Here is a 14,066-nt window from a genome sequence, read left to right as displayed (position 1 = left end):
GCTAGCAGCAGAGTTAACCAAAGGTAGTAAATCTTTGCAGCAAAACTAAACTGCGCTGCTAGATTGCCAGTGCCATTACCCCCTGCTGTGGTGAGTCAACAACATATTAAACTACCTCAGACAAATGCCAAACCACTGGTGCAGAACTGTGCAACATCTGTGTTATAGAACAGGCGATTCACCTCCCCTGAAACAAAGACCACCTCCACTAACGTCGTACATAAAACATTAAACTTCAGGGGAAAGCGTGGAGGAGGACCACCTTGGCTAAACGGTTTCCTGGGGGAAACCCAGCAAGGTATGCCTGCACAAAAATAGAAGCTGTTAAGAGCATAAGCTTTAAAAAAGGTCCAAAACTTTCACCGACATGATTAGTTTTACACCGCTGGAGATGTAAGATGTCAACTTATTCGTCATTTTTAATGGCAACAATCAAGAGTCCAGGATATCCATAGAATGAGCCCAAAACCAAGGGCAATAAATAAATAAAAACATTCTACAGTACTGGAATCAAGTGCGAACAACTTTTTGTTTGTTTGGCTTCTGTTGTTTGAAAGCACTAATTTTCACTGGACCATAACCAAAGGCAAGAAATAGTGAATAAACAGAGAACAATCTGTAGCCCGTCATCCAGCATCAAAATGACTCTTAGAGCAACTGCACACTAGATCTTGCATGCAGGAGAACCCAATTCTTAAACTGAAACTTAAACATACTACAAGGAGCCTCTACAATGCATATGATGAAGATTGGCTGTTTCCATATAGTTATTCTCAATGCCTGCCACCGGATCGGATTCGGAATCAGATGAAGCGCTACTGCTTTTGTCCATAGGGGTCGCCAGATTCAACACAAAATGAAAAGTTCCTCACAACTGCTTTAAATTTAAATGTGTACTCTTAATACAATGGTCCTAGTTGCATTACCAAGAACTGTTTTTTTCCCTATTACGCATACACTAACAGCAGTCAGTAGTTTAAACAGAGTTTGCTTACCAAAATTATGTAGCACTAAACTATTTGTGGTTTCGCTTTTACCCTCCAGTAATTGAAAACATTTCCATAAACTGATCTCTGTCACTGGGTCTCTGTTTTCACTTTTTTTTTTGCAACTTGAACGTGCCTACTGGGTGAAAATAGATACCTTGCATCTAGCTGTTGTTCAAGAAAGGGAGAGTTACCCTCACCTGGCAGGCACAAAGCACAGAAAATAGGCAGACTGGGGTTATGAAGCTATATAAAAAAAGCTTTATTTAATAATTTAGTTGTTATTTGTGTTTGAATAGCTGTTTCCTGTTACTTGGCTTTCATGCCCACACATTTCTCACAGTTACTCTCATCGAATTAGATTGTATTTGTGGTGGTAGCTGACTGTGGAGACTTTGGGAAATACAGCATTCTGCAGTATAATGAAGGACTGAAACAGAGGTCTTGTTGTATTCTCTCCAGTGACTGCAGCTGAGTATAAGAATATAATGCAATACCAATTCATTTTAGTTCATTTATTTTTTTATTGGAATAGAAACAAAAGCATCAGATAATCACTGATAAACAATTTTCACATATCAGTGTTTTTTTGTAGCCTAAGCTCATTTGCAATGCTTGTCCCTCGAGGATTTTTATTTTTATACATACACAAATACAAAAGTAAAATAAAAGTAGACGCTAAGTTTAGACATCTGATCTTCCATTACTACTTCACGGTCACTTTGGAAACCTGTTTGACCGGCTGTCCACTAACTTTCCACAAGTTTTTCTATTTACTCACAACAAAGGTCACAACATTAAACAGACAAGCAGTCATACTGAAAGAGAAAGTCAACAAGTTTGCCTAGACTTGCCAAATATGATCCAACATCCTAGACCCTTCAAAGAGATTGGGAGCAAATATGTAATCATCCCTGTGCTGTGCCGACCTTTGTAGTTTTTCCTTCCTTCCTTTATTTGTTTACCCTGATGTGAAATTTGTGATCTCTCCTTTTAACCTTGATTTGCTTCATGACACAGTATGTGTTTTATGTCCTAAACTGCAAAATTTGGTATCATTTAGGCCACGGCTTATTCAGCCACTTGGTCAAAACAGAAGACACTTTCAAATGATTTGCCATTTGAAAGTGTCTCTGTTGAAAGTGTCACTGTTAGGCCAACACAAAAGGGCAGTCCCACTTCCTTAGACGGCTTGCATTTGGGGGATAAATATGTGTTTAAATTACAAGCTGGACTATCACACAGTCACGCATGCCGTCCCAATACAACAATCAAGTCACTGCAGCTGTGCAGAATCTCTTGTAAATCTTGGTGAAACAGCTGCACTTCCCACACTACCAAGCCAAGATTTAATCTCCTAATTATTTTCTCCATTTGGGAACACAGATCACATGGCCCTGGTGGCCTGTCCTGTCTGTTCACTCATTGTATGGAGTCATATGTGTTTGAATGTCCTAAAGGTCACTTATCCACAAGTTGAAACTTAATATATGCACGGAGCTCTTCCCTCACATATTTTCCATGCTGTTATTATGGGAGGCTGAGCTGTTCTCAACATATGTCACATCGTTAGCCCATCATCTTGATCCTGGCTTTTTAATTCTCAATCTCTGCCTTCAGTTCATTCGTGCTGCTGTTACCTGTGCCCCTGCAAACTTCCCATCACCGAGACTGGGCAGTGATGGTATGATGTGGAGGGACTCAATCTGTCGAACCTCTACGACCACACAGACAGATGAAAGCTTGTTTTTATGATTACTCTCTCTATACACACTCTGCATTACTCATTAACTCATGTAGTGGGGTTGCCAACAGAAAGCCCAGACTAGTTAGATATGGCACCTTGAAAAAGTCCTTTATTCCAACTCACAACAAAAAACATACAGTATAACAGTGAAGGACAGAGTGGTGTCGGCATTACACGTTTTGATGAAAGTACCAACACTGGTATTGGATTTGTCTAAAATATGTTCACAGCAATAATTGGGAATGCACCAATATCCAAGTGGGGAATAACCAATTCAGCCAGCCCAAAAATTGATCATCGGTGAGTGCCATCTTATTTACCAATGTCAGTCAACGAATAGGCGAATATCGGCCAATGCTGATGTTTGGCTGTTATATCGATGCATCCCCAGCAGTAATGTCTGATGTAGGCATATCTGCTAAACTTACTACTTATGGGAAAACTAGTGCTTATAGCCTGCAATGATTAAGTACGCATCTTATATTGCACAAGAAGCCACCTCATTGCCAAACAACAGATACATCCGCACTTATTATTTATGACGTTTTAATATCTTACGTCCTCCGCGCGTTGAATTCGTGAAATCTAATAAAAACAATTGTGACAAAGTACTTACTCACTGAGGCGAGGAAGTCTGTGCCCAGATCTAAGCCACCAGACACATTCAAACCAGCAGTACGCCACTTCAAGGTTTACTTAAGGGTTTTAAGAGTGAGAGAGCAAACACAGAGAACATGTTAAATAAAATACAAGTGGAGCTGAGGTTCAGGAGTCCTGGACTGAAGCCTCAGACACAGCCTCCGTCCACTGCCACGGCAATATAACGCGGAAACACTGAACTCTAATATATATAATACCTATGAGGGTTAACTTAGCTAGTACGTCGACTACCTCGCCATTTAATGAACAGATACACAGCTTATGTTACAACGTGTGACTATCCTACATATGGCACATTTGCCATTAAAAAAGAATCATAATGTGGAACTTACTGTACACGCTCCTCTAAAAGCAGAACACGTCTATGGTCAAAAGGCACTGTGAACACCAATGTCTTGTCTGGTGTGGTTAGTCCGGTTATTTAACTTTCACTTTCGTTATGAGTAGCCTATCCTACACAGTTGGCACTTTGGACCAATGAAAGGCAGAGACATTGAGAATATATTTATACGCTCGTTATTCTAGTTTTGACACAGTGAATGCTTTAGGTGTGAATATGGAGAACAAGAGATAAGGAGAGGTTATGGACTTTTATAAGGCTGTCTTAAAATAAGTCAGTCGTATGAACCTTAAAAGCTAACCTTTCAAATGCACTGTGAATGCAGCCTAAGTGACAGAGTCTCTGCTTTGGTTGCAATAATGCATATTTAAAACAGTGGATCTCAGTACTTTGAATCAGTCAAATCAAGTGAATGTATTTGAAAGTTTTTTTTAACATTCAAATTCCTCTTTGTGTTTTGGTGGACAGTGTTTGAGCTCTTAAAAAACACACACAGCAGTACAACAACCACCCATGGTCAAAATTGATTTTTAATGGTAATTTCCACTTGTGCCATTTCTTAATTTCATTTTTTCTGTAGTGACTTACATCCAGCAACAGGAATTGGTATAGGACGCAAGCAGAAATGTCTTGCATCATAACACACGTTAAAAATAGACACCACAGGAATTACATTTCATGTACCTGAAATGTAGGTCTTCTTGCGTGACAGCTGGCCGACACAGCAGTCACACACAGCAGCCACACACGTGGACTCAACAAGACAGAAGCAGGAGGGAGTTTTGGATTTTGGTTTAAATAATGTGACATGAAATGTTCTAAAAGAATGTTGTATATTTCCAGTGAGAAAATATAGAAGGAAAAAAAAAAACAGAAAAAAAAAAGGCTGAGCTGTCATAAGGTCACTTGTCAAATCTAGGATGGGTTTACCAGAAACAGTGACGTGTCAGGACCAACAACATTCCATTAACTCGCACTGGAAAAACTAGGTCTTGATGGCCCACTGGTAGGATCCGACTGGGGAAACCCAACCTTGTTTGATATTGTAGCCTACCATACAAACAGGCACACTTTATTTTAGAGTAGATTTTACCTATAAAAACATGGGGTACTCAAACCTGGCACTGGGGTTACAATAATCTAAGGTTAGAGACTACAATATAAAAAAGGCTTTTTCCAATTCTGTTAAATGACATGGGACCTACAGTAATCATCTGAAGACAAATGTTTGCATCCTTCAGATCACAATGACAGTAATTTATGTGGCTCCTATGTGGATCATAATAATAATAATAATAATAATCATAATTATCAGTAGAAATATTCCAACTTCATGCAACAACAATACAACAATTGTTCCACAAAATGCAACTAACAAAGGTTAAATAATAAAAAAAAAATCTTCACAGTTATGTTTCTTCTCACATTCATACATTACAGACCAGACGTGCATGCAAGATGGGTCAGAACCGAACACAGTGCAAAACTGACAGCTTTTTTCTTTGCCTGTGTCCTAGAGACTTGCTCGTGTAATCACCTACAGCTTGTGCTGTCGCAATAAAGTTAGGAGATATTTACCATTGGTTGATATGACAAATGTGATCCTTGTACCCTTTCTGGCAGGTCTAATGCATCACAGGGGCAAAGGCAGACTTTGAACCATGTAATTAGAAATACATAAAGTGCTTCTGTCAAACAAACAAACAATAAAAACAGTACAAAACAGTTTTCAAAAAAGAGGTATCAAAACAATGCACTTGGGGATGTGGAGGAGACTGGTGTCTGTTGGACATCAGATAGGATTCCTGCGGTACAGACAAATGGGCTGGGGTTCCTTGTTTGAAGAAATAAAAGATGAGTTCAGAGATGAATGGATGTAAGGAGGAGCAGTCGGTTGGGATTCAGCCGAGGATGAGGCTGGACTTGCCCCCAGGAGGATTCCTGCGGCCGGATGGTAGTCCTGCAGCGGACTCCTCAGCTGGAGGGGCCTCCTCCTGCTGCCCTGGCACTGCTTCCGGCTCAGCAACACTGTTTTCTGAACACAGGCAGAGAGACTAAATTCTAAGTTACAGTTCACTATAATTCACTAAACTAAGCACACATCCACACAGGGCTCAACGCTATCTTTTGCCCCAGGTAGTACTTCTAAATGAAAAAATGTAGGAGCACACAAAGAAATTTATGAAAAATCCACGGCATGCAGTGAAACGTGGCAGTAGTGGATTTAGTGCAGCAGAGGTACTGCTGCTACACGGAGGGGGCCGGTTTAGGAGTAAGGGGCTGCCACTAAAAGAATGTGTCAAACTTTGATAAACATGGCAAATTAGGCCAAACAGTTAGCCTAAGGAGCGTACTACAGCTAAAACATACCGATGACAGATAAGAGTCTGTGGACACCCCGGGTGAAAAGAGCTTTCTGCAAGTTTGTTTGCATGTTGAGCGGGCGCTTTAATAAGCCTGATTCAAATAAAGGTTATTTATAGATAATCTCCTCGTTCATGACAACTGCACACCAATCCCCCCCCCCCCCCCCCCCCCAGGTGGTGGAAGTCGATGACTGGGATTAAATTTTGATATTAAACTCACCCATTTAAATATTATTACAGCCTTAAAGTTTTTGCAATTTAATTTAAAAGGTTCTTAGTGTGTAACAATTTTGAGAAAGGGCATTATAAATAAAATTTATTATTATTATTATTATTATTAACATTATTATTATTAACATTTTAGCTCTATTTGCAGAAATATAATCTGGTATTCATAGGTATGTTTCCATTAGTATATGATCACTTGAACATAGGAATTGCTGTGTTTTTTAAACACAGAATGAGCAATTGTTGTCTACAGATGCCGCGGGTCGCCTTTTCCTGGAGTCCGCCATGTTGAACTGCCATGTTTTTACAGTAGCCCAGAAGGAACAAACCGAACACTGACTATAGGGGCGTTTGCGTTTTGTGGCCAATATAGTGTCTCCTTCATGCTTGAGAGGATGGAGCGAGGGAATCTGCAACTACACTGCTAGATGCCACTATAATCCTTTCATTGTCAAGAGCATTGTTCAAGTGCAGGGATTGTACCCATTACGTTAAAAATGACTGTAGAAATCTGCCAACCGGTAGGCTACAGGGAGATACAACAGGCTACCCATGTACTATAAAACTGGGTGCTTACCAATATCACGTACAGAATTGTCTCCATCCTAAAAAAAAAAGAGCAAAAAAGAAGTGTTAAGTATTTCACTTGCCTTCACAGACTGAGGAACAGGAAATTCTGTACTCATCGTCATCGGTGTTGATGAACGCACTTAAAAGTCATTTGGTAATTCTTGGTAATTGCTACACAAGCTACCTTTGTGAGACATTAAGGGAAGATGAAGAGAAAGTGCTTGAAATTATCTGGACTTTACTTGCTTCCCTATAAGTTTGTCTGCTCTCAGGTTTCACTTCATTTCTTCTCACAACTCATGATCTTACTGAGGCCGGGGCATCTGCAGAGTGGTTGGTGGTGGGGTTCCCTCCTCTCCTCAGGGGGGCTGACGGCTCACCACACAGTACCCCTGTGGGCTTCCCGCCTGAAACAAGAAGGAGACATAATGGCTCAGAGAGACAGGCCTTCATACAGGAGGTGCAAAGACAAAATACGATAATTTCTCCATGTTTATATGATGAGAAAAAGGCCATGGTGACATACAGTATGTCCTATCATTACAACATTGCATTTTTTTTCTTCCAAAATTAGTTGGGCTAACCTGGGAATGTGTGTATGATCAACTGACCACTTACATTTCTTGTCCCAGCTCATTTTTGTCTGTGTGACAACTCTTCAATAGGCAACAGTATTGTTTTCGCCAGACCACAACAGTTGGGGTAAGCTGTGTAATATTATGTGTATTCATATTGTGGCCCTACCAAATTTCATGGCGATCCATGCAATAGTATTTGAGGTATCTTAGTCTGGACCAAAGTGGGGGAACAACTGGCCGACAAACCAACGTCCGCATCCCTCTGCATTGCTAGCATGTATAACGATAGGGATTGTTTGAAAGATTCATCAGTGGCAGATGAAACTGCATCAGAATTATACAAACAACAGTATCTGGGGATTATAGACTGAAACCAGCAATGAGGAAAAGTAACTCATATTTTCTGGTAATCACGCAAACGACATGTGTTATGATGCGATCTTCATACACAGAGGAAACAGGAAGAAAGTCAAATTTCCTCATAATGTTAACCATAAATGCTAAAGCATCCTTGTGTCCGGAGGGTGGGTAATTTCCAGAATTTTTTTTATCTTGTATCTTACACTACACAATTGCAGTCCACGGATGCCCTGCCCTAAGGATCATGCTCCTAAACATTTCCTACACATTTTCCTGTTGGGGAAATACCAGATTTTGGAATTTTCACTTTGATATTAAATGTCATTATTACAACAACTCTTTATACTGGTGTGGGTGTGATGTGCTTCTGTGTAGGCCTTTCCCCTCTGAATAGGCAGTTTTGCTATGCTTTCATTTTCAATCTCCTCATTTACAGGCGTATTGTCTTAATATCTTAGTGAAACAAGCCATTACATACACAGAGGAAACAGGAAGAAACTCAAATTTCCTCAAAATGTAAACAATAGATGCTACAGCACCCTTGTGTCTGGAGTGTGGGGAATTTCCCCTAAATGTTTAATCCATAACTGGGGATCTTGTATATTAGGAAAACCCGAGACAATTGCAGTCCACGGATGCCCTTCCCTAAAGATCATGCTCCTAAACATTTCCTACACATTTCCTGTTGTGCGTTGGGGAAATATCAGATTTTGGAATTTTCACTTTCATATTAAATGTCACTACTACAACAACTCTTTATACTGGTGTGGGTGTGATGTGCTTCTGTATAGGCCTTTCCCCTCTGAATAGGCAGTTTTGCTATGCTTTAATTTTCAATCTCCTCATTTACAGGCGTATTGTCTTAATATCTTAGTGAAGCAAGCCATTGTAATTTTCAGAATAAGAAAGTAATATATGTGGATTCATTCCCAGAGACTGGGTCACAAATAAAGTTGCAGAATTTCTTCCCTTCTGCTAAATGCACTTATTTTTTCTCTTTTATAAAGTGTACATTGTTTTACTAAAAAAACAAAGAAAGCCTTAACTCTTCTCACTGTGAATTGGGTCGCCATGGTTTGTCATTTTTAAAAAGTGAATTCCCAGAAAAAAAGGTTTGGGAACCACTTGACGGGAGTGTCTTGGCCAATTCACACCGCCAAAGCACTTTTGATATTTATCACACATACGTTACTATTAGTACCAATCCACACCATAATATGGTTACTGTATGACATGTTCCCATCTGATTTATCCTTGTATACTGAATTTGTAAATCAGATGATTACATACACACTCAAAAAGACAAACTATGTTTACAATTACAAGAAGAAGAACTGCTGTTTGGGTTTTTTAGGCTGTATTTGACCATATTTAGTGCCTGTGTTAGAGACTGAGTGTGTGGTATTCACTCAAGAGTTTCTGATCCCAACAAAATTGTCAATAATACTCTCTGGTGTGCAAGAACTTGTCTCAGTTGTCAACAGTGACGTGAATGGAGAAGAATCATAGAGGTGAAAAGTACATGAAGTACATTAAGTTAAATCTTTTAATTTAAAATAAAAAGCAACCCAGTTTACGATTGTCTCTACTGTCCTAATCAAAGGAGAACAGTAAAACAAATGTTTTTACTGTGAGAAAATATAGCCCTACCATAAAACACCCGCTTTGTTTTCTACTTTCAGCTCAGAAAGGTCATCGTCATCTAACTGCGATACTGCTTCGTCACAGCGATGTAATTAGTTTACAGTAACGTCACATGATTGAACAGACAGCAAAAACAGACAAATAAAATGTCTTAAAGATAGAAACACTGTCAGATGTCAGAAATATGAGATCCAATAAGGTAGTTGTGTATGTCAGGTGTGTCCAGTCTGATGGAGGCAGACTGAAAGGACACTCATCCTCATTTATAGGAAAATACTGTACATTTTATTTTACATTATTTGGGCGTCCAACTGTACTAGCTGCAAGCCCCACTTGTGTGAAAATGTGAGCAGTACGAGCATACAAATGGGCGGCAGAGAAGCGGATAATACTGCAGGAGTGATTTAACAGTTTTTCTGGATCTTCACACAAAGTAAAAAAAGGTTTGCTTCCAACAAAGCACACACAGTTCTTATTTCAGATACTTCCCCTCTGATATCATGTACAAAACAACTTTTACATTGTGCGGTATAGACACATCTTGACCAAGAAAGGGGAAGTCGAACAAGGTTATTAACTGAACAAGATGTTTAGTTTAAGATTCTGCCTATTAAATATAGAAGATCTAGATACATGGATTTCCAGTTATGCTGTCATTTTAAAGTTGGACACAGCATCTCCAGGACTGCCATGCCAGTCCAATTGCCTATGTACATTCATGGCGGGGCACAACACAGCCAATCACTGGGATTCTCTGAGCTGTGGCAATTGCACTCATCAAAACGATGAGACAGGCACTCAGTGACTATGAGGAAAGTGCTTGTTGAAATGTTTTTTTAAAAGTTTATCCTTTTTAGCCTTTCTGACTCTAGGTTCAAAACTCTGTCAGGACTGAAGTCTCACTTCTCTCAGCAAATGAGAAGTAAAAGGAGGAAGAAGAAAATGGTGGTAGAATATGTGAAAACTTCAATATGCATTCAGTCTGTGACCACATAGAATTGTTTTTAAATATCTCCTGTAGGTGTTATAGTGTTAAGTGAGAATCCCAAAATACTTTTTTAGAAAAAAAAAATACACTGCGCTGTCTCAAGAAACATTCATAACACTAGAGCTGTCCCCTAATAGTCGACTAGACAATAATTCTTAGTTGAAGCACTTTTAATTAGTTGGACAGTCACAGAAAAACAACAACAATGTTAAGCTCCGTTTGGGAGCTGCGCCTTGTTACTGGGACTGAAGTATCAGGGGATTGTTGCAACAAGGATCTTTTCTCTTCTGTGTTTCGAAAAACAAGACTTGTGTGATGTTATAGTGTTGAAATAAATTGACTAAAATCAGAATCAGAATCAATTACTGTTTTTTCGGTTATCATTTAATAGGCAGCTATATAAATACATATTTAAATGTTTAAATGTTTTGCGTGTAGTTGGTGCAGGACTGTGAAACACAGTTCTAGAAAGTATTATTTCATTTCCTGTTTCAGTAGCATTTTGCTGTGTATATTTTTAAGACTGGAAAACCCCGCACTGGGTAAGAATAACCATCCATAGATACATAAGGACATAAAAGGAGGGTTTGGTTTTTTTGTCTGTTATGATCCCTCTTATGAATATACTTAAATTCTCTGATAAACATCTATGATCTTACAAGGACTCGAGGCAGCTCAATTCTACATGAATATTTTAGATCGCTGCAGACTTAAGAAGATCCTGATTAGTGGAGAAACACTAGTGATTGAATACCTACTCACAGCCTGAAAGACAAATCAATGCATCAATAGGGCAACTAAAGGCATTCTGTTATGTCAAGTAGCACCACTGGAGACAGCGAATGTTATTCTTATGTATTCAGCTGTCTGAAGTTTTGAGCCTGGGGAGGCAGAGGATCAGTTTGGCCCTGCAGCAAGAGAAAAACCTGCAGTGAAAACCTTGTATCTCCACCAGATATGACAAATTAAGTTATAAGCTTTAACAGTAAAGCGACATGTTTGGAGATTAGGAGGATTGTACCTGGTGGGTTGTTCCTTCGATTAGCATAGGGGTCCTCTGGCTCAGCGAAAACACTGGAGGCCATCTTGTTTTTCCGGACGGGAGGCTTCTCCTCATCTGCACCAAGTGAAATGTTGGAGCCGCCACCAGGAGGGCGCAAAACCCTGCAAAGTGAGAGATGGTGACCAACACTGTTAGTGAAAGTTGGATCGTCCGGGTGATTCTTCTGCAGCGTCTTCTTGCCATTCTCAAATTATTGATAAAAAAATAACCTGCTGTGGTTCACACTGGGGATGAGCAGAATTCAATTAAATGAAAGAAATTATTGTTCATTCACACTAGTGTCAATAAAGGTCAACAATCAATTTTAATTTGGGTCATTTAACAATATGCTACCCTTCAGAAGAAAATGAAATGACTTGAACTGTCTATGGGATGGATCTGTTTCAACTAATTGTGTTGTTATTCCTTTTGTATCCTTTTATACAGTTATGGTTACAGACTCTCCTTCCACCTCCCTACACTTGTGTTTGAGTGTAATTAATTGCCCAAAAAAAGACACAATAACAGTTAAAGGTGGCTTTGACTTAATGTTTTTTTAATTCTAGGGTTAGATTATGGGTGGACCTGTAATTGTTATAACAATACTAATATGTCATTATTACAGGTGTTTCTTTTATTTTGTCATATTCATTGACAAACAAGGGTAGACTAAATATTAAGAAGACCTCTCAGTATAATGCCATACAGTTCAACAGTACCACAAACTACAGATTCCTAAATGGCCTTTATGAGGGTAACAACAGGGTTGTTACTTTTGACTGCACTATTTTGAACTAGGTGTGCCTAAAAACCTGCAACTATGTACATGTGCTGTAGGACACCTGCTGTACCCTCTACACTATATCCATATTGAGTATTTTCTTTCAAATTGAAAGATACCACTTGATAGTGCTTCCACACTGGCTGAAATAAATTGGCCCAATTTAATTTGTATTGTCACGCTATGATGGAATTTACCACGATAAGCACATGACTTAATGAACACTAAATCCTTCAATGTTAAATATGCATTATTCCAGATTCAACATCACGGGAATGTCTCCGGATGTGGATTCCTTTCATTGCATCTCTATGATTGAAAAACATACATGTAGCCCGGGTTATTGTCAGATGTAACATGGCCCTCGCCTCAATGAGGCCATATGCTGGGCAGACGAGCGCATGTCTTATTGTACCTCACTGATCATCTCGATAACTGATCCCAAATCCATGGCGGCCCCGCCCAACTGGAGTGACAGATCTGATAAATCTGTCGTTGTCAGACAATAAACACGAAAAAGTCATCAGAAAATACACGCCCTGAGAAAACACACAAAAGGCCTACATGTAGCACTAACGTCTGGTGCCGAGCCGCCCAGTCTGCACTTGCTAGCTGAGCAGCTTCACCAGCTACAAAAGGGAGGCTGCATGTGTGCTATGTTGCTAGCTAGCGTTAAATAATGGGACTGGTCCATCCCAACAGACACAACGGGAAGGTGTGGTACCGAGCTTCACCGTAGCACCGACGCCCCGTGCTTACACGCAACCATTTCCAAAACCGGTTGAGTAACAATTATGGACGTGGGGCCAGAGCAAAAAAAAAAAAAAAAAAAAAAAGCCTTAAATTGTACGTGAACCTATGTAGCGTTGAGGTTAATGCCGGAGGATGCTGGACGCTTCGTGGTAGCTAACGGGTTACAGAAGGGTCTGAACGACGCCTTTACCTGGAACTGCTTTTAGAACCGGGCTCCATCCCTTGATATGTCGTGGTCGTCGTCATTTTAGCGCAAAGAAGTCGTAAAATATCTATGGATGTGACAGTATACACGCGAATTACACTTTCATTACCAGTACTTCACCGCCTCATCATTGTCTATCCTAGCCGGTGGTTTTCCCAATAATCAACCTGCCTCCAGTCTGAGTGGTTCGGTGTCAAGCTCAGCAGAAGGAGCAGTCGCGCTTCCGGTCAAAATTTCAAAGTAATATATGTCAACTTGACAAACCAAAGGTTGCGGTGGTTTTAAAAACATATCCAAGTTAAATGAAATCATATCTACATTATTTATGTCAGGATTACATTATTTAGGGTTGAAGGTTTGTTCTTTATGACCCCGTTTTTAAACAGATGTGACACATTTGGAGTGTAATCCGGAGGCAAAATCCGACGTATTTCCGGTTTTCCTCTGCTTAATTCCTGGGTGCTTCTCCTTAATAAAGCCCTGGATTTGACAGAGGTGCTGGTGCGACATAAACCACTGTGGAGAGGATGTTTCTATAGCCTAAGTACCGCCCACAAGTGAACAGCTCCTTCTATGATTGAATCCATGCACATCCATCAGCTTTCATCATGTATTAAAACCATTGACAGTATATGATTAAAACACGTATTGTTTATTTAAAAGGTATTCACAAAAAAATGTACTCATTTGAGGGTAAATTCATTTTGTCTGTGCTGGTAGCTCTCCAAAGGCCAAACTGGAGTTTAACTGTAAGATCCTACTGGAGCTATTTACATCTAAAGTAAGGACAGAGAGACAAATTAATCATGCTATTAGAA

At 39.7% G+C, this 14,066-nt stretch overlaps 2 protein-coding genes across 4 annotated transcripts in view; both read right to left on the bottom strand.

Annotated features, from left to right (window-relative positions):
* Positions 1-3,857, bottom strand: part of zgc:174863 (uncharacterized protein LOC100136852 homolog) — a 10,388-nt gene extending 6,531 nt beyond the window's left edge. For 2 of the 3 annotated variants that reach the window (XM_035660235.1, XM_035660237.1), the window contains exons 1-2: positions 3,726-3,852; positions 3,350-3,428 (exon numbers count right to left, since the gene is read on the bottom strand). The gene's annotated coding sequence lies outside the window, so the exon portion shown is untranslated. Of the gene's footprint in view, positions 1-3,349; positions 3,429-3,725 lie in introns of all 3 variants that reach the window. The other variant, XM_035660236.1, reaches the window with a different exon arrangement.
* Positions 3,858-4,255: 398 nt separating this feature from the next.
* Positions 4,256-13,435, bottom strand: jpt1a (Jupiter microtubule associated homolog 1a). The gene is made up of 5 exons (XM_035659364.1): positions 13,234-13,435; positions 11,489-11,631; positions 7,207-7,304; positions 6,905-6,932; positions 4,256-5,768 (listed from the first exon to the last, which is right to left on the bottom strand). The coding sequence occupies exons 1-5, from the start codon at positions 13,287-13,289 to the stop codon at positions 5,635-5,637; spliced, it is 459 nt and encodes a 152-aa protein (XP_035515257.1). The 5' UTR covers positions 13,290-13,435; the 3' UTR covers positions 4,256-5,634.
* Between the last annotated feature and the right edge of the window lie 631 nt (positions 13,436-14,066).

Source organism: Morone saxatilis, unplaced genomic scaffold, assembly GCF_004916995.1.
Source record: "Morone saxatilis isolate NCDOM2014 unplaced genomic scaffold, NCSU_SB_2.0 Contig17, whole genome shotgun sequence".
Lineage (NCBI taxonomy): Eukaryota > Metazoa > Chordata > Actinopteri > Moronidae > Morone > Morone saxatilis.
This window is presented reverse-complemented; position numbering and strand designations above follow the sequence as displayed.